A 21517-nucleotide genomic window follows, 5' to 3' on the forward strand; every position below is an offset into this window, starting at 1 on the left:
TTGAGAAGAGCGAAGCTCGCTTGAGCATCTGCCTTCAACGAGCGTGCTCGCTCATCTCTACACATAATGATCATTCCCCTGCATTTCTTCAGACTCCTTACATTTAAACATAGGGCACAGCTTAGGTGCTCACCTATGGAAGACGACTGTGGGCTGATCAGCAGATCCTCCTGTACCTGCTCACTTCCCGGTACAGTCTGCTGGTCACTCATTGAGCTCTGAGACGCACTGACTGGCTGGGACACCTCCTCGTGTACCTCTTCATCGCTTAGTCTTTCCACCTTGACTCGGACATCGTCTTCCATCACCAGAGGAGAGCTGACCTTAGTGCTCTCACAGGGCACGTACTCGGCTACTCTCCTTGCAACTTCTGAAGGCCCGGGCAGTTCTAATGTTCTGGACTCTATCTGCTTCACCTTGTCTGGCTGCATCCTCCGGTCAATTCCGAAGGGGAAAGTCCATGGGAAGGCGTGAGACGAGTCTACAGGCTGACCTCTTGCTTCGGTGTAAGAAGGTGTAGGATTGAGCACTTGTGGGGAGCTGGTCTGTGTGCTGCATTTCAGGGGGCTCTCTGGTGACATGACAATGTAGCTTTTACGTTTGCGTCTGGACTCGCGACAGATGGGAATGGCCCTCTCCACCACGCTGCACTCAGAAGACACTGGGGAAAGGCTGCCATCTCGGAAGTTGCTGCCGGCATTCTCCTGTCCTGTGTCCAGCACCTTCTCCTGCTGTGTGTTCCATAAAATACTGGACTTCATGAACTCGGAGCAGGTGCTGGCCACACTGAACATCTGCATGTAGCTGGCGGCGGCCAGGACGTCTATAATGTTTTCCGTGTTGATGGATAAGGTGGCAGTGTAGGCGTATTCCAGGAGAGGGATGAATCCCGTTACTGTGACATGATGCAAATCTAGGACGCATTGTGCGCTCTCTTCTGCTTGACCCACCAGCTTGGTACGGAAGAACTCACTGCATGCCGCCAGGACAACCTTGTGTGCTCGGAAGATCTTATCCTGGACCCGGATGGTGATATCACAGAAGTGCCCGTCATTGCGTAACATGTTCAGCTTCCCCAACATCTCCTGGCTGTGCGCCGGTGAGCTGTGAGTAAAAGTCTTGACCCCCATCCTGAGGTTTCTGGAGAGATGTTGTTTTCTCCTTTTAAGAAACAAGTGCAGTAACTCGGAATCTGAAAGAAAGAAGAAAAAACAAAGACCTGAAATGACTCCTTTAACAACAATATCTGAAACAAATCCATGAATCTCATTGCCTCTGATCAACATGTAAACGGCGGAGTTGTCCGCAAATACATGACCTCACTTGTTCTGATCCCGAGTCACAGCCTGAATAAGGGCGCTTTCACACTGCGCGGAATATTCCACCACACGCAGCGGAATCCTCCGCCGTATGGAAAAATATGCACCAAAATCTCATGCGGATGAGCTGATGGTTAAATTCAGGCCACAAATCTGTGCCAAAATCTACATGTTGGAAATGCAGGTTCTGCTGCAGATTTTCCAAGTTAGAATATTCTGCCACGTGTGAAAGCAGCTTTATACACCAGAGCTGCACTCACTATTCTGCTGGTGAAGTCACAGTCTACATGCATTATAATACTGTCCCTGAAGTACATCCTCAATTACATTGCAGAGCTGCATTTACTATTATGCTGGTGCAGTCACTGTGTACATACATTATATTACTTATCCTGTGTTATATTCCGTATTATACTCCAGAGCGGCACTCACTATTCAGCTATATCGTGTTTCCCTGAAAATAAGACCCCTTTGTATATAAATTTTTACCCCAAAAGAGGCACTAGGTCTTATTTTCAGGGAGATGTCTTATTATACTTACCTAGCAGCCACGGTCTGTGTCCTCCCAGTGGTCTCCGGCGCACTTGTTTGCAGTCCTCAGCCGCCGACAGAAGATCGCTTCCTGGTTCCAGGATTCATAAATCCCGCCTCCAGGAAGCGATGGCTCTGATTGGCCGATTGGCTAAGAACCAATTAACAGCCATCATGTTTTGGAGATGGGATTTTTGAATTGGCTGAGAGGAGTTCGTCTCTGCATCTCCAGCGGCAGCTTCTCTTCACTCCACAGCAGACAGCGCTACCACCGCCGGAGATGCTGAGATGAATGCCACTCAGCCAATTCATAAAGCTCGCCTCCACAACGCGATGGCTGTGACTGGTTCTTCGTGTACTGCTCAGCCAATCAATGCAGTTCACTCCACAACTGCACTCACTCTGCTGAAGGAGTTACTATATATACACATTACATTACTGATCAAGACTTGCAGTCCATATTATGCTCCAGAGCTGCACTCGCTATTCATCATGTACACACTGACTCCACCAGCAGAATAGTGAGTGCAGTTCTGGATCGGAAGTATAATACAGGCTAAGTAAACTCAACAATTTACATACAGAATTCCATTAAACGTTGATTAACTCTGTAAGGTGAACCACGCTGATCAGATGTTTTAACGCTTATCAATGAAATGATATTTAAAGTTTAACTGTGCATTCTAAAAACTCTCAAATACCACAGGGACATGTCAGAAAGGTTTGATCGTTGGGGTTCAAGCTGCCAACTAAAAGCTTGTCTTAGTACTGTCGCTGCTCACTAGCTGAAGACGGGCTCAATTGAAAGTCTATGTGTAGTCTTCAGCTAGCAAGCAGCAACAGCGCTCGGACGAATTCATACTAGGGGGTTTCAGCAACCGGACCCCCAGCAATCAAAACCTTTGACACATCAAACATTTCTAGAAAGTGCAATCACACTAAAAAATGTGCAGTGAGTGTTAGCAAGCACTATTTCTGGTAAAAATGTCACTTTTCTTCATTAAAAAACAGACATTTCTAGCTTTCCTTTGTTGAGCCCCTGCTGGTGAACACTTGAACCACATGATATTATACCCGGTCTCTAGTCGCTCCTGCCACTTTAGTCTACTGATTCCAAGGATTTGTACGCATGCCTGTATGAGCTGGCCAGATTAAAATAGAACAGCGCTGTGATTATGTGCCCGGCTGCTGGGCACTGGGTTAGTGCTGGCTTGCTGGGCATATTATGTTATGTTTAAATGAAAACCATGAAAGGAGTACAATTGGCAAAAGAGAAAATTAAATCTTTGACCCGAGAGACAAGAAATGGATCTTACGCCAAAGTTGACAAACTCGGCTTCTTGCTTCTGGGAGATCTCAAGGGTCCTTGCAGCTATTTTCCATGCCATCCACCTTGTGCTGTAAGCAAATGTCATGCTCTTGGAATGCCAGCCTGCTGGCACAGTAACACGGCCTTTTACAGTAGTCATAATGTGTGTCGTATCACAGCAGGTAGGAAAAGCTCATGAAGACACAAGGAGCTGATATCCATAACTGTGTGAGCTACAGGATAACTGCACATCTGGGATATAGCAATAACGTACTGAGCAGCCTAGATGTTATTCCAGTAGTTGTGGGGCAGTAAAACGCTCACTATTAACTGCAGCAGCACCTGTGCGATTCTCTCTTGCCCCCTCCTCTCACTAGATTTCTATGGGCAGCATGTAAGCTGATCTCTCAGTAAACTGTTAGTTCGGTTTAGGATTTTAGCAGTGAGTGAGCAGTTTGGTGGTGGGGAGACTGATAAAGGGAAGACAAGCATTTTTTTGATAAAATATTAAGGTTTGTTATATTCACCTGTAGTATTCATACATGTAAAGTTTGTTGAAAGTTCGGTAACTATTTAAAGGGCTACTCCAGTTACCATTTTCAAAATCTCTACTTATGCTCAGTTACACTCTGTCTAAGGCCTTCAGCCCACGGGCAGCTATTTGTTGCGGAATCCACGGCGAGTGTCCATACTGCAGATGCGCAGCAAATAGCGCCCATAGCATGCAAAATTGGAAATAGATTCTTCCTCTACACTTGCAGAAACCAGCTCGAAAAAAATAAATTGAAGCATGCTCCATTTTTGCGCGGATTCCGCTCGGACAAAAATGAACATTGCGGACAGGTCACGGATTCCGCGTCGTAGGGAATTTTTTTTTTTTAAAAAAAAAAAGGTCTTTACTGCGTATTTGAGATGGCGAGCCACCAGGTCCATCCGCAGTACAAAAAAAGAAGCCAACAGAGCAGGTACGCGCGGACGGCTCTGCAGTATGCAGGAGGCCTTATTCTCTCTTAGTCTATCCATTGCTTTAATGCAGTAGGTTATGCTTATTTTGTGTAGGTTACCTCTGATTTGTAAAGCGCTGCGGAATATGTTGCCACTATATAGAGATTATTATTATCCAGTCTTGACAATCATCTATGAGGAAAAGCTCAAGCCCTTCCTGCATTACTAGTTTGTTACAACGTGTCAGTCTGGAGTCCAGGATGTTTACCTTATACAGAATAGGGTGAATGCACACAGGCGGAAATTCTGCGGCAAGATTTCCCGCAGAATTTCCGCCCGTGCCCGCTGCCATAGGATTGCAATAGTTTATGCAATCCAGTGCAGACAGCCGTGATTTGACTGCGTGAAAACTCGGGCGGTAAACAAATCGCAGCATGTCCTATTTCTGTGCGAGCCTCACAGTGATGTTTTACCGCATGGCACCGCGATTCAATGCTATGCATGAAGCAAATCGCAGCATATTCTATCTTGCTCCGTGCTGTCACATCGCAGATCCCATTCTTATCAATGGGGCCGGCAGCAGCAGCACCACCGACCCCATTGAAAGCAATGGGAGAAACACCGCGATCTTCTGCTGCGACTGTGACAGCCGCGCTGGAAGATCCCTGCATCCTCGAAGTGATTCTACCATGAAAACTCCTCAGATTCATGGGGATTTTACATGGATGGCAAGTGCGATATGGGGCCCTGAATCCCACTCCCATATTGCGCTCATCTGTGTGAAGTTAGCCTTAGGGCTCCTGTCCACGGGCGTGATTCCACCGGCGAATCACGCTGTCTGAAGCTTTCCATAGCGTTACTATGGAAAGCGCCGGCCCCCTGTCCACGAGCGAGAATCATTGCGATTCTCCGCTCACTGCCGGCAATTCTTTGCATGCTGCGAATTGCTGCAATTCTTCGCGGTCAGCCTATCTGTCAGATAAGCTGACAGCGGAGATCCGCCTGCCGGCTTCTGCTCCTGGGCGGCGGCTCCCGCAAAGCCCGTGGACAGGCAGCCTTACGGTGTATTATATTAGGCTGTGCAATTTAACTTCGGTTAAAAACAGCATAAACAAAAAAATCTAACTACTATATATGCATTTTTTTTGTGGTTTTCAATGTGGTTGATGTTTTTTTTATTCCAAGAACCGCATGGATAAATATGTTTTCTAGGTGTGCTTTTAAAGGCGTTTTCAATCGCACCGTCTGAATCCCCCCTTTAAAGCCTGGCGATACACTTGAGCCCTCTCTATTTGCAGCCATTACACAACACAGTATCAATGAAGAAAAGAACGGGTAAAAGAAAGTTCCCTGTGAGCCACTACTGAGGCTGCGGTGTCACATTTCAGCACCAGCCTAATCCGCCCCTCATACATTCTGCTGCTTACTTATCCAATAACATGTCGCCCCCCAGGCGCCCGCAGCTGGCAGGGTCTGCTACAGCAAGGCTTTTACTTCTATTGAGGCGAACGGTAAAAAGCAGCTTCTAAAAATACTTGTGGGGAAGAGGGGGGCGAAGACACGGCAGCCGCCCCTCTGCAAAGAGAAGTCACCCCTGTGTAACACTCCAGGTACATTCCTCCATGGTAGGCCTGCAGTTACTGTAGCAGCAGGAAGCCGGGACTGCGTGGTAATACGGAGGACGGCCTCCGCCACAACCACATTCCTCTGCACTTTACCCTCAAGCAAAATGGCGGCTGCAACTGACCTTGAGAAGAATGGTACAGCAAATGCAATCACAGCAACATGAAGCAGAGCAGAACAACTCCGAGGGGTTCAGGAGGACAAAGCACCTAGGAGGCTGAGGCTGCTGCAGAAGAGTCTGTCTGCTGTAGATAAAGCCTCATTGTTGTACACAGAATGAGAAATTCTCCAACTTTCTAATAAACGTCGTGCTTCAATCCCCCCCCCCCCCACCATTTTTAAAAATCTCTTTTTGCAGTGTCTGCGCTGACTTTCTCCTTCCCCTCTCTCAACAAATATTACTTTGATTAGTCCCTCTTCTCTGTCCCAGCAGCACCTGAAGATGTATCAATGAACACATCAGGTTCTTCTGCCTTGTGCCCTCACTTTGCCCCACCACACCAAGGAGATCTGGCAAAGGAACGATACAATAGGACCAGCAGCTGAGTGGGAAAGCCAACCACCCAGGACACAAGGTTCTACGAGTTCAAATCCTGACAGTAGCCCTCATTAGAAGATGGCTTCTTAGGGGCTGGTTTCTCAAGATGCTCCTAAGTTAGTCTAGGAGAATGTACATTATACTCCAGCTACCAATAATTCTCTTCAGATAGATATATTTTCCATTAAAGCACATAATGCAATTTGTTTCCAAAGAATTCTAGATTCCAGAGTCTCACCTACAGTAAACTCTTCTTCACCTTGAAAATCTATAGGTGGAGGTGGGGGCAGAATTCTCCCGGGAAAGGTTGAGTAGAAACACATGAAACATAGGATGAGTTTTCAGTTTTTTTGGGAAGTTTTAAACGGAAAGCAACTTGGGTAATTTGAGCAAAAAGGAGGCCAAAGATGAAATAAAATGGACTTTAAGTACAACTACGTTACCATAGTCAGATTCTGCTGTTCATAGGTAATTTGCGCTGTCATTTTGAAGACCGCATATAACAGCGACGATACTGTGCAAGAGTTTGGCTGGTTCATTCCGTCTGACCATGGGACTGAAGAATGAAGGTGGAAGACAAGTGAAATGCAACTCCTAGGGCTGTACAAAAAGTTTTCCAAATTCTAAAAGTGAACTGCACACCCGTCTGAAACCACATGGTCAGGACTCCATGCAATCTAAATACCTCTTTGACCATTAATTTGGCAGTGAGATTCCTTCTAGTTGGAGCAAAACCTCTGACTTGTAAAGCACAGCAGAATACAGCGGGTATATAAAAAATTATTATTATTAAAACTGGCCCTTTTTGTGAGGTTGGAGTCATTTCCCTAGAAGGAGGCAAATCAACAATAATATCCAGTGAGATCGAGCCCCACAGTCTAGATGGAACTGGAAGCGTTTGAGGAAATTATTTATTTTCAGAGAAACACTGTATTTTTAATGCTTATCTTATTTAGTTCTCTATAGTCAAATGCATGGCTGCCAGATTGATTCCCCCCCCCCCCCCCCCCCATGAAGATCAATGATGTGCCTGCTAGAGATGTTGAAGGAAGCCTTTTAATTGATTACATTATTATCCAAGTATTTTATAAGTACTTTTAATTCTGGTGAGAATGAGAAAAATTATAAACTTGCCCAAAAGGAATGATTGCTCGGGGTATCAATTCAATGCGTCAATCATAAGGGTAATGAGGAGGCAGGTAATCAGCTTTTTTTTTGTTTTTTTGCATCAGACATGATGACATTGCTGAGATGGTAACTTCCCTGTTGAGACATTTCAGGGACATGGGTCTGGTCAGGGACACAAAGATTTGTATGACAATTATCCTTACAGGACTCACAAGGAAAGTGGTTGTGTTGACAGAAGGTCTGTGAATAGAAAACCAGGGACTTCCAAGATTAAGGCCGCCTGCAGACGAGCGGGTTGGATCCGGCAGCGAGAATTCTCGCCGCGGGACCCGACCCGAGAGCCTGCAGGGATGAGCGAGTACTCACCCGCGCCTGGCGGCCCCGGCTCTTTCATGTGCCGGCTGCCGCGCAGCCGGCGCATGCGCAGACCGTAGCCGGCGGCCGGGTGAGTGCGTGCCCCGCACAAAGATAGGACATGCCGCAGTTTGTTTGCCGCGCGAGATTTCGCGCGGCCAAACCGCGGCCGTCTGCATAGAAGTGCGTATTGTAATGCACTCCTATGCAAACTTTCAGTGGCGGAAATCCCGCGGCGGGATTTCCGCCCGTGTGCAGGCGGCCTAACTGGAAACTGGCGAGGAGAAATAAGATGAAAAGGAATAATATCATCCTCAGAGCCAACTCACATCTCAATAGTCTCAGGAGTTGCAGGTCTGGAAGATCAGGGTGATCCATCGCCATCCTTTATACAGTTCCCATTTCAATTGGTTTGGATTTTGCCTTGTTATCAAGCCCTATTGTTATCTGTGGGTTCATATAAAGCGCTGTACATACGCAATTACATGGTGCATGTCCGTGTTTATACGCAATACCGCTAAGCAACAGAGCAGGAAACGGAAAATAAAAAAGAAGCCAGGAGGACTGCGCATGACGGCGTGTGTGAGATACGCTATCATGCGCAGTCCAATATCACTGCCGTACACGGCGATACGCTGGATCACACAGCAGTAAAACGCTGTATTAGGCTAACTTTACATGGGCGAGTGTGATACGGGGCCGTGAATCCCACCGCCATATCAAGCTCCCCACTTCGTGAAATCCCCATCGGCCCTATTGAAAACAATGGGTGTTGTGATGCGAGGTCGCACAGAAAGATAGAACGTGCCGCGTTATGTTTCCCGCACATCGAATTGCATTGCAGGAAAACATTGCTCATGTATAGGACCCCGTTCAAATGAATGGGGTTCATATTTGTGCGACTCAAAACGCACAAATCTCGCACGATTTTAGTGCCCGTGTGAAGCTGGCCGTACCCACGCAGTGTTTTACCACCCGCTCGTGTGAATGAGCCCTTATTTTTGTACTTCACAGTTTGTATTTTTCTTAATAAAGATGACCGGACATTGCAGAATTCAAGACCCTTTTACCTTTGGGGTCATCCTGACTTCTACATATTGTAAGCTCTTGTGAGACGCTCCTCCGTGCCCCGGTTTGAATTGTTCATGAGTTTGTCTGTACATGTATTCTCTGACAAGCAAACCTGCTGTGCAACATATTGGCGCTATATAAAGATTATTATTACTGCGAGGTTTGGGGATCATTTATATAATGAGTGTTTTAAAGGGACATTAAACCTACAACTCAATTTTCCCTCTTTTGCATGTGCAGGTGAACAGCATCTACTGCTCTTTGTTATCAGCCTTTTCCTGATCTACCTCCAGACTCTTTTGCATGCTGCAGGCTGATTGTATCTCTGCTTGCATACTCTTCATACCCCAGCCCCGTCCTGGGTACACAGCCGCCTCCGGGGGACACCTTCTATACGAGCAGGCAGAGAATGGTGTGAGGATGTACAAGCGCTGCAGCCCACCTTGTCTGTCCTAGTTTGGTTTCTATGGTGACTAAATCCTACAGAGGGCTTGTGCCATCTACTGTATAATAAGCAGCAGGTAGAGCGCAGACCTGGCTGCGGCCAGCAATACGCTATGAAGAGGACGATATACGTGTGGAGGGCTGCATGCATTTAGTATGCCCTACCAGTTTCTACCTAATTAGCCATCTCTTATTTTCGACCAGGCGATTACCATTAATGTATAGATGTCTAGTTGTGCTTACTGGGCGCCCGCTCCCCATACAGTCAGTCACCTCCTCCATAGGAGTGACATACTAGAACGGAGCAGAGGAGACGACCAGGCCTGCACAGTAACAATATACAGCAGACTATGGTCAGGGGATCCACTCAAGTCTAGCATTGGTTACCCTCAGAGGAGTCATCAGTCACTGCCACAGGTATGATGGTTGGGAGAGTCAGGAAGACAGCGGTCCGTTTAGGCTTTTGGACACATTACAACCCCGGGTGTGGGTTAATAATGTGGAGGGAGTCCACCATGTTGCTATCTGCAGTTGTAAGGCTTTTCACATACTTATGGCATGATCACTGGCACCCAAACAATCTCATGACTGGCAGTGCCCACTCACCCTGATCCAGGAGGATGCAGAGCGAACATACTCTGCTATTTCCATCTCCCCCCCCCCCCCCCCCCAATAAGGGAGATGGAATAAAACCTCCACAGTGCCACCTATTGGAAGGCAGCATTCCTTCAAGCCAAAGTCGGACTTTTTATACAAGCTTTGTAACAATGACCAGGAATTAAAAGCAAAGCCAGACCCCATGTACAGACAGCTGTTTCACGGTTTTTGCCCTTCATCAGTGTACAGTAGGAGTCTGGCTTTGCTAGTGACTGCCCTGGGATGGGGGTCGGAAACACTTTGCTTTGTATTTTGCTAACAGTATACAATGAATTTTCGGAAATTCCTCTCAACAGCCTCAGCGTCCAGCCATTATCAGCCTATAGCAGAATGCTTACATAATGGCACCTTCTGCAATAATGTTTTTATATTAAAGCCATTTTGCGACTGGTTACATGTCAGGAATACAGCAGCTGCTTCTGATTCTTTAGGCCAGGTTTACATAAACGTATGCACATGAGTGCAGCGCTTTGGCGGAACGAACATTGCCTTTTTCTGTTTGCATCACAAATATACACACTGATTCTCCCAGCCTGAGGTGTGCACGATGTGTGATTTTTCCAGCCCAATTACATAGTGTTTCACGCATCTCCTGGCATACTGCGTGCACATTTGCTCATCCCCATTGACTTCCTCGGGGACTTCGTAAACGCACAGACACTAGAGCATGCTGCTTTTTTTCCGTAACCAAAATGCGCAGAAATATATACCCGCATGTGAACGAAACTATTGAAATGGGTTCTATTCCCTAAATACGCCCGTGTGAAGCCGGCCTTCGTGTTTAGTAGGCCCCCTACAGCCTTTATGACAGGATTGCATCCATTGATAAAACAAGGTTCTGAGTGGACTCTTGATGTAATTAGTGATGCCCCATATGGATTAATGCCTCCTGATTTTCTCCTCATCTGGCTGGTTTTTTTTACAGTTTTCCAAAGGATTAACATCTGGGCTTTTTCCAGACCCGTCTAAAATTTACCAATTTTTCACCCGTTAGAAAAATGCTGCATTAGGAAACCGGTTTACTATAATACTGCTGCAAATAGAACTACTGATAAAAAATACTAATGAAAAGTGAAACAAGAGATTTCTAATTTTGCTCTCTTACATGGCGCAGAATCACCTTGAAACATGCCGCTGCTGGCATCACCAAAGTGGTCCCTAATGGTGGTAAGGAACGTCCCCTCCAGAAAGGTTCTGTAAATGCGGAGGCATATATAAGCAGTCACCAATTCCTTGAGGGTGCTTTCACATGAGCGGAATATTTCTGCAATGCTCAGCTAAAACACAGAAAATTCCACACCAAAATCAGCAAGCATGCAGGAGGATTACAGAACGCAAACAGATCAGGCTGCGCCTTTAGATGCGGACTGCGGAAATATTCCGCTCGTGAACCCTTATAGGAAACGCATCCCCATACCATCTGAGATATTGGATACCTAACAGTAGAGCGCACACAATCTGGATGAACGTCTCTTCAGTGCCAAGAAGGTCGAGTCCCATCTGATCCGTGCAGGTTAAACATGCCTTCGTCCAAGAAAATGACCCATTTCTGCTGCTCTTCCGCCCAAATGGCGTGGTCTGTTGCTCATTTAAAGCAGTCAGCTTTCATTGTCTATGCTAATAGAGGTTTCTTTCTTGGATGACGTGCCACCAGACCACTAAAATTCAGATGTCTACGAACAGTTTCAGTATCCACATTCAATCCAGATACCTAATCCCACATTGTTCTCTGGTCGGAAGTTGAAAATCTTTAATTTTTCAGGGCCAAAGACACCAGATACGGATCTTGTGATGCCCAAGACATCCACTTCCTTTCTTCTGGTTAAAGTACTTTATTTCCCCCACTTTCTGCAGCAACTGCACCACTGATTACAATGGATCCGGTTAGCTGACACATTGAGAGCCCCTCACTACTCAGGGCCACAGTAACACTCTTTCCTCAGTGGAGTTAGCTGACAAAACCTTTGACACGATCAAAACTGTCCAAAAGTGAAACTGCCCATACCAACCAATGACCGCGCAGCTTTCATTTTACTACAACAGTTTAAAAAATAAAATCTGCATTGTGATTGGTTGCTATAGGCAACAAAGTGTTTCTCTTTAAGACAATTTTAATAAACGAGACCAATGTATTTTGTGGTGCTGCAATCTTTTTGGGTCCACTTTAGGTATACGCAGTGTTAAAAACTTGCAAAGAAACTTTCCTAGAACACCCAACAAAGCTTCCTTCATAAACAGGAATTCTAAGCCTATTTACATCATACGTTGAACATAACGCTGTGACTTTGTGTGAAGATGTGTGAAGTCACATACGTGTCTGTAGCCTAAAACAAACGCAGAAAGTAACAGCTGTCCCCACAAGCTTATAGTGCCCCCTCTGTGCCCCAGAAAGTAATGGCGCCGCAGCAAACAAAAAAATGCCCCGACATGCTAATACTGCCCCATTTGTGCACAGTGGCAGCAGCGTTCAATCAACAGTAACGAGCAAGAACGGCCCAGAGTACTTGTCTGCTCGGAAGTGACAGCAGCGTTTCCTTGTTAAATAGGATCCTTGCAGCTTTTTGTGTATCTGCATGCTAATAAATCGTTTTCCCGCACGTCTCCCCCTCCTCTCCAGCAACTCAGACATCAGAGTGAAGGGCAGGAGGAGCGCCGTGGAGTGGGAAGATCACTGTGTATATATAAAGGAAGCAGCCACGCGGGGGAGGACAGAATAGGACGAAGTGACAAGTTCAGCCACTCACATGGGAGATGTTCCCGGGCCTTTTGTTAAATGCTTTGGGCGGCGCTGCTCTTCCTCTCCCCAGCACTTACAAACCGTATGCCTCAGAGCCAAAGAGAAAGCTCCTTACTGATTGGCTGTAAGTAAGGAGCTTTCTTATTGGCTACAGTGCAGCTCAGGACAGCGGTCAATCTTAGGCCGCCTATCCACGGCCGCGACGGAATATCGCTAGCGGGGGAGGAGCACTAAAAGGTCTCCACAATGAGCCTATGTTAATGATAGGCCTGCCGCGGCATGCTGCGATTTTAATCACGCAAGCGAAAAATCTCTACGATTCTCCGCTCGTGAGCGGTAGGCTGCGCTTTCCATAGTTAACCGATGGGGAGCATGTCATGCGAGCGCCGCGTGCGATTTATCGCCGTGAATCTCGCTATGACACCTCGCTCGTGGACAGCAGCCTAATGTGTACAAATACACATAAGGCTGTCTCAAAAGCGTAAATTTGCCTGTACGGGCGTTATGGGACCTCTGAATGTGCTTCAAACCGCATCCATAACTGCACGCTTTTTTTGGCGACGATTTGATGGGGTTTTTACTACAGTTTTTACTGAAACCACACCGAAAATCGAGTGCTTTGTGTTTTCTTTTTATCGGGGCTCATGGACCCTGGATTAAAGGGCTCATTCACACAAACGCATTTGTACAGCATATTATGCGTGCAAAATCTGCACATGCAATACGCAGTGAATAGAGCCCAATGATTTCAGTTAGTTCATTCACAGGACCGTATTTTGTGCGGGCATTTCATGCATGCAAATACACCGCATTTTCTATTTTCGTGCATATTGCGAATGGAAATAGCACATATTCAACTGATTAAACTTAACCGCCCATTGAAATGATTGGTGCAGCTCCCTGTAAACCGGCCAATACAAAACCACATCAAATAAATATAAACATACAGAGTATAAGGCCTCCTGTCCACGGGCATAGCGATATCCCGAAGCAGATCTCTGCCATGGGAGCCACTGCCAGGGAGCAAGTGGGAGCTGACAACTCTCCGCACTGAGCCTATCTGACAGATGGGCTCACCGCGGAGAATCCCACGAGTGGAGAATCGCAATGATTCTTTGCTCGTGGATGCCGGCCCTGCACTTTCCATAGCAACGCTATGGAAACTTCAGACAGCATGATTCGCCGGCGATTTATCACCAGCAAATCATTGCCCGTGGACGGGAGCCCTAAACATAAGCCCAGTCTAGCAAATTGAAGGTTATTATCTGCACCCATGGTGGTCTAGGTCAGTGAAAGGCATAAAGACTGAACTCCTGGTAGTGTACAGTTCTGCAGGGGTTAATATCTGTATGCATAGTGTTCTATGGAATTTAAGGTGCTAGTGTCAGCTTTCCTGGTGAACTACAACAGTCAAGAGGTTAATATGAGTACACTGGGTGGTCTAGGACAGTGTTTCTCAACGCCAGTCCTCAACTACCCACAACAAGCCAAGATGTGAGGATATCCTATAGAGAACACCTGTGACAATTTATGAGGCAGTAACAGTATTTACATCACCTGTGCAACACTGACAAAATCCTAAAAACATGACCTGCTGGGAGAACTTCGGGACTAGATATGAGAAAAATTGGTCAAGGACAGTGAGGTGGTTAATTCTAGTATTCCTGGTGGCCTTGGACAATAAAATGGTTAATGTAAGAATCACTGGTGGTCTGAGGCAGTTAGGGGGTAATTCCAGCATCCCTGGTAGTCCAGAGCAATGAAGGGGATAAATGTAAACATCCCTGATTGTCTGTGGAAGTCAAATGATACATTCGATTCCTCAAATTTAGCTTTTCATTTTTTTCAGCCCTACTTTTCAGGAGTTTTTATAACTATTTTTTTTTTGTCGATGTAGCTGTGCGAGGGCTTGTTTTTGTGAGTCGGCTTTTTGTTTGTATTACCATTTTGGGCTACCCATGACTTTTTGATCTCTTTTTACTCAATTTTTTTTAGGTGAGGATGCCCAAAAAAACTCAATGCTGGCACTCTGGAGCATATTGATTATTCAAAATACAACCGTTTTCTGGCGCTCATTATTCCAGAAAACGGTCTTACGTTCTTATACTACATGAATCATGTGTTTTTATACACTTTCAGACAGTTTTTCCAACTTTTCTGAAAAAGGCGCATGGCCTAAAAGGCTACAAAATGCCGTGAATTGTGCCAACATTTTGGCATAATTTTTGGTATAAACTAAGCCAACTAATAAGTGGCCTAAACTTAGACTAGACGGCTTTAGGGTTTTTGTATACAGGTATAGGATGTGTTACCTACAAGTATATGATGTGTGTTTTATACAGATATATGATGAACCCTGTATAGTATACAGTCACAAATGTGATGTATGTTATATATAGGTCTATGCTGAGCACTGTGTAATATACTGTATATAGATGTTATATTGTGGTATGTAGTGTATGTTATATGCAGACGCATGATGAGCACTGTGTGTTATACACAGGCATATGTATACAGATATGGGATTTGTGACATATACAGGTATAGAATGTAGTTATATACAGATAAGTGTGTTATCTACAAGTATGCATGTGATGTATACAGATATAGGATGCAGTTATATACAGAAATATGTGTGTTATATATTGGTATAGGATGTGTGTCACATGTATACAAGTATTTTAAGTGTCATATATATACATGTATACTATGTGTGACATGTGCGGGTACAGGATGTGTGCTATATACAAGTATATGATTGATGTGCTATACAGGTAATGTATATGTACTATATACTAGTATATGGCAGATGTGCTATATACTACAGTAGTATATAATTGATGTGCTGTACAGGATGTGTGTTATATACTAGTATACGATTGATGTGCTATACAAGTACAGGATGTGTGCTATATACTACTATACGATTGATGTGTACAATACACAAGTAAATGAGATATTTGCTGTACAGGATGTGTGCTATATACTAGTAAATGAGAGATTTGCTGTACAGGATGTTTAATACATACTAGGGTATAATTGATGTACTAAAGAGGTGCAGGATGTGTACTATATACTAGTATATGATTGATATGCTATATAGGTACCGGATATGTACTATATACTGGTATATGGTTGATGCGCTGTACAATATGTGTGCTATATATTAGTATATGATTGCTGTGTTGTACAGGATGTGTGCTATTTACCAGTATATGACGTGCTGTACATATGTGTGCAGTATACTAGTATATGATTAATGTGTGCTGTAAGCCGGAATCCTATGCTGTGCTGCATAGGATATGTGTTACATACCAGTATATGATTGGTGTGTACAATATACCAGTATATGTCGTGCTGTAGAGGATGTGTGCTATATACCAGTATATGATTGATGTGTACTATATACCAGTATATGATTGATGTGTACTATATACCAGTATATGGCATGCTGTAGAGGATGTGTGCTATATACCAGTATATGACATGCTGTAGAGGATGTGTGCTATATACGAGTATATGATGTATAGTATATACCACTATATGACATGCTGTAGAGGATGTGTGCTATATACGAGTATATGATGTATAGTATATACCACTATATGACATGCAGTACATATGTGTATTTTATACTAGTATATGATAGGCTATACATATGTGTACTATATACCAGTATGTGACATGTGGATACAACGGTGAGCGCTTTTTGCATTTACTGATTGTGCAGTATACTAGTATATGACTGATGTTTGCTGTATACCAGTATATGACGTGCTGTAGAGAATGTGTAGTATATACCAGTGTATGACGTGCTGTCCATATGTATACCATATAACAGTATATGATTTGCTGTACATATGTGTACTAGATACCAGTATATGACGTGCTGTAAATATGTGTAGTATATACCATAAATGACATGCTGTACATATGTGTAGTATATACCTGTATATGATGTGCTGTACAAATGTGTAGTATATTTCTATATATGACATGCTGTACATATGTAGTATATACCACTAGATGTGTACTATATATACCAGTATATGACGTACTGTACATATGTATACCATGTAACCGTATATAATTTGCTGTACATATGTGTACTAGATACCAGTATATGACGTGCTGTACATATGTGTAGTATATACCAGTATATGACGTGCTGTAGAGAATGTGTAGTATATACCAGTGTATGACGTGCTGTCCATATGTATACCATATAACAGTATATGATTTGCTGTACATACGCGTACTAGGTACCAGTATACGACGTGCTGTACATACGCGTACTAGGTACCAGTATACGACGTGCTGTACATACGCGTACTAGGTACCAGTATACGACGTGCTGTACATACGCGTACTAGGTACCAGTATACGACGTGCTGTACATACGCGTACTAGATACCAGTATACGACGTGCTGTACATACGCGTACTGGATACCAGTATACGACGTGCTGTACATACGCGTACTAGGTACCAGTATACGACGTGCTGTACATACGCGTACTAGGTACCAGTATACGACGTGCTGTACATACGCGTACTAGGTACCAGTATACGACGTGCTGTACATACGTGTTAGATACCAGTATACGACGTGCTGTACATACGCGTACTAGATACCAGTATACGACGTGCTGTACATACGCGTACTAGGTACCAGTATACGACGTGCTGTACATACGCGTACTAGGTACCAGTATACGACGTGCTGTACATACGCGTACTAGGTACCAGTATACGACATGCTGTACATACATGTGTTAGATACCAGTATACGACGTGCTGTACATACATGTGTTAGATACCAGTATATGACGTGCTGTACATACATGTGTTAGATACCAGTATATGACGTGCTGTACATACATGTGTTACATACCAGTATATGACGTGCTGTACATACATGTGTTACATACCAGTATATGACGTGCTGTACATACATGTGTTAGATACCAGTATATGACGTGCTGTACATACGTGTTACATACCAGTATATGACGTGCTGTACATACATGTGTTACATACCAGTATATGACGTGCTGTACATACATGTGTTACATACCAGTATATGACGTGCTGTACATACATGTGTTAGATACCAGTATATGACGTGCTGTACATACGTGTTACATACCAGTATATGACGTGCTGTACATACATGTGTTACATACCAGTATATGACGTGCTGTACATACATGTGTTACATACCAGTATATGACGTGCTGTACATACGTGTACTAGATACCAGTAGATGATGTGTACTATATATACCAGTATATGGCATGCTGTACATATGTGTAGTATATACCAGTATATAACGTGCTGTACATATGTGTAGTATATGACATGCTGTACATATGTGTAGTATATAAGCGCTGCGGAATATGTTGGCGCTATACAAAATTATTATTATATCCCAGTATATGACATGCCGTACATATGTAGTATATAACGTGCTGTACAAATGTGTAGTATATACCAGTATATGAAGTGTACTATATATACCAGTATATAACATGCTGTACATATGTGTAGTATATACCAGTATATGACGTGCTGTACATACATGTGTTACATACCAGTATATGACGTGCTGTACATACGTGTACTAGATACCAGTAGATGATGTGTACTATATATACCAGTATATAACATGCTGTACATATGTGTACTATATATACCAGTATATAACATGCTGTACATATGTGTAGTATATACCAGTATATGAAGTGTACTATATATACCAGTATATAACATGCTGTACATATGTGTAGTATATACCAGTGTATAACATGCTGTACATATGTGTAGTATATACCAGTATATAAGGTGCCGTACATATGTAGTATATAACAGTATACAGCAAGTTGTACATGTGTGTGCCGTATACCAGCACGGGAGCAGCATTGTGTGCAGCACACAGGTATGTGATAAGCCCCCTACACACATGGATGTGATTACACACAGTCCCATAGGTTGAGCCTTATGGCCGCCGGCACAGGGGGTGACCGTCTGGTAAAAGAGGGAGCGGCCCCCACCCCCCATGATGAGGTTCTGCACCTGGGCAGTAGGAGATATAAGGGGGAGGGGGCAGACACATTAATCCCTCCTCCCCGGCCCAGACCAGGCGGGAAACATAGTCCCGGTGTATCAGTGGATTCACCGCTCACCTGCCAGCTTCAGCTTCGTGCGGCCTACAAGGCGTCCAGCGCACTCTCCGTCACAGGCCTCAGCCCCCCCGCAAGCCAGCGGCTCAGGCCTAGGCAGGCAGCGGCCTGTCCAAGCCTACACACTCTCCTCTCTCGGCCGCCGCCGCCTTCACGCCTCGTCCCGTTTCCCCCTCCGGCGCCAAACAGTTGGTGCGCGCCGTCACCGGCGGACTCTGCCTGCGTGTCTGCGCTCACAGGCCCAGGCGCACGGAATCTTCCACTTCTCAGTAGCGGGGGGCGAAGGGGAGGACAGCGCATCAGTTTGTTTGTGTCCCACAATGCAGCACGGCCGAAGGGGGAGCGGAGTGACGCGGCAAGGGGGGCGGGGACTGTCTGGCTCACACGGTTGCCTGGATACAGCATCGAGTCTTTTGTGAAGCCCTAAAACAGAGCTTTACAGTACCCCATGGTGTGATGTCCTTATATGCAGCCGGGCCCCCCACAGTATAATGTGCAGGGATGTGGCCCCCTGGAAAGTGAACTCTACTTAATGGGGGATTTTTATTTTTATGTTTTTTGCTTTTTTTTCTGCACCAATGTTGCAGGATAATAAACTGAGGTGGATGGCGGATGTCTTCCATAGCCGACTACCATTACTTGTATATAGCCAGGTTACACGGGAGGGTCCTTGTACACAGGATCAGGGGCATAACTATAGGGGATGCGGTTGCACCCGGGCCCAGGAGCCTTAGGGGGTCCATAAGGCCTCTCTTCTCCATATAGGGAGCCCAGTACTATGAATAAAGCATTATAGTTGAGGCCTGTTACAGATTTTGCATTGGGGCCCAGAAGCTTCAAGTTACGCCTCTGCACAGGATGACTGCCGGGCGCCCAACAATCGGCCCATAGATTACCGCGCCAGTGCATATCACATGGGGGTGATAATCATTCACTAAATGCGGGCAGAGTGAGTTGGAGATCGCTTCCACCCACCCGCCTCCGTTCAGAGGAAACGGGCGATCATTGTTTGATTTTCATGCCTGCCTTAATGATATGTGAATACATTACTGCCCGACATCTGTCCGCTGGCAACATTTACACGGAACGATTATCGCTCGGTTTCACGCTATGGCCACCTCCATCTGTGGACAGAGCTCTCATGCCGGACACAAAGACGCGGTATAAACCATCTTCTGTTTTACAGGAGGGCATTGGGCTGCTTAAAAAGTTGCAAAACACAACTATTTGGGCCTAGCACCCACAACACAGTTTCTTAATCGCGTCTTTTTCCCCAAAAGGATAAAGTCCTTTAGATCTTCGGGCGACATTCTCTTAAAGTACAGACATTACTCACAGGAGCACAGGTCAACAGCCCATCCGCATTCGGGACTAACATTCTGACTCGTCCTGCCCATGCCTGAGCAGCAGGTCCTTTACTCGGAGAGTTTCCACACTCCTCATAGAGTTGGAAGGACCTCCAGGGTCACCGGGTCCAACCCCCCTGCTCAGAGCAGGATCACTAACATCCCAGACAGATGTCTGTCCAGCCTCTGATTAAAGACTTCGATTGAAGGAGAACCCGCCACCTCCTGTGGCAAACTGTTCCATTCATTGATCACCTCAGTCATCGCCATCGTCGTTTGCTAAGCTTCTCCAGTCTGTTGAGTGCCCTTTTTATACACTGGTGCAGCAGTTGCTACATCGGCCTTTCACTTTCAATCTGGTAGGGATCCTGATGGCTGACATCCTTAGCGAAGGAGGTCGCCGGCTATGCCACCTCCACCGCTTATTGTGTGATTAACTTTGCCACAACTCCTACTGCTCTTAAGACGGCGCCTCTCGGAGCTTTTAGTTATGCTCCCACTTGCCCTTGTGACGTGTTGCCCATCTCGCTACTAGCCTCTTCCCTCTTCGTATTGTGGGTCACATCTTCAGGATGGTGAGGCGCCAGCCATTGAAGAGGTTGTTGTTTAACAGCGCAGAAGGCTTGGCTTAGGTCTCTCACTGTGAGCACCCGTCGGAGTGGCTCAACTACTTGATTCTTCAGTGGAGGGAGTGGTATGTTCCTCCAAAACCTTCCAACCCCACAGTAGAATATCCTGATATAGAGCCAGGTCACCACACAGTATGACGTGTACAGGGTGCCCCACATTATAATTGTTATTATATACTAAAAATGTGGATTACGGCAGTCAAATATTCTGGGTACTTCAGGGGTTTCCAACAAGGCACCCAAAAATTATTCCTGCAAAGTCTGTGCTTCAAAAGCCAAATAGCGCTCCTTCTCTTCTGGGCCCTGCTATGTGCCCAAACAGCAGACTATAGTCACATGTGGAGCACTTCCATACTCTGGAGCAATTGGGTAACAATTCGGGTAACTTTTCTCTTACTGCTCCTTGCAAAAGTGAAACATTTGTGGCCAAACCTACGTTTTTTTGGAAAGATTGTGATTTTTTTTAGAGCTCAATTCTAAATCACCAGTGGCATCAAAACACTCAATATACCACTTTATTTATTCCTTGAGGGGTGCAGCTTCCAAAATGAAGTCTTTTGAGGGATGTTTGTTATCGCTTAGCACTTCAAGGCCTTGACAAACCTGAAATGGTGCCTGGAAAATGTCCAAATAAAAGGAAGGCCCCAAAACCCACAGGGTGCTCCTTGATTTCTGATGCTTGTTGCAAACTAGGGCGACGTGGAA

The 21517-nt window shown here is 45.1% G+C and overlaps 1 protein-coding gene across 3 annotated transcripts in view; it reads right to left on the bottom strand.

The window, feature by feature from the left end:
- The window catches only part of ZBTB44 (zinc finger and BTB domain containing 44), a 39263-nt gene extending 20107 nt beyond the window's left edge, over positions 1–19156 (bottom strand). For all 3 annotated transcript variants that reach the window (XM_066607009.1, XM_066607008.1, XM_066607010.1), the window contains exons 1-2: positions 18841–19156; positions 134–1192 (exon numbers count right to left, since the gene is read on the bottom strand). In XM_066607009.1, the coding sequence (XP_066463106.1) occupies positions 134–1130 (997 nt within the window). In that variant the 5' untranslated portion in view covers positions 1131–1192; positions 18841–19156. The remainder of the gene's footprint in view (positions 1–133; positions 1193–18840) is intronic.
- Between the last annotated feature and the right edge of the window lie 2361 nt (positions 19157–21517).

Source organism: Eleutherodactylus coqui, chromosome 6 (assembly GCF_035609145.1).
Source record: "Eleutherodactylus coqui strain aEleCoq1 chromosome 6, aEleCoq1.hap1, whole genome shotgun sequence".
NCBI classification, from domain to species: domain Eukaryota; kingdom Metazoa; phylum Chordata; class Amphibia; order Anura; family Eleutherodactylidae; genus Eleutherodactylus; species Eleutherodactylus coqui.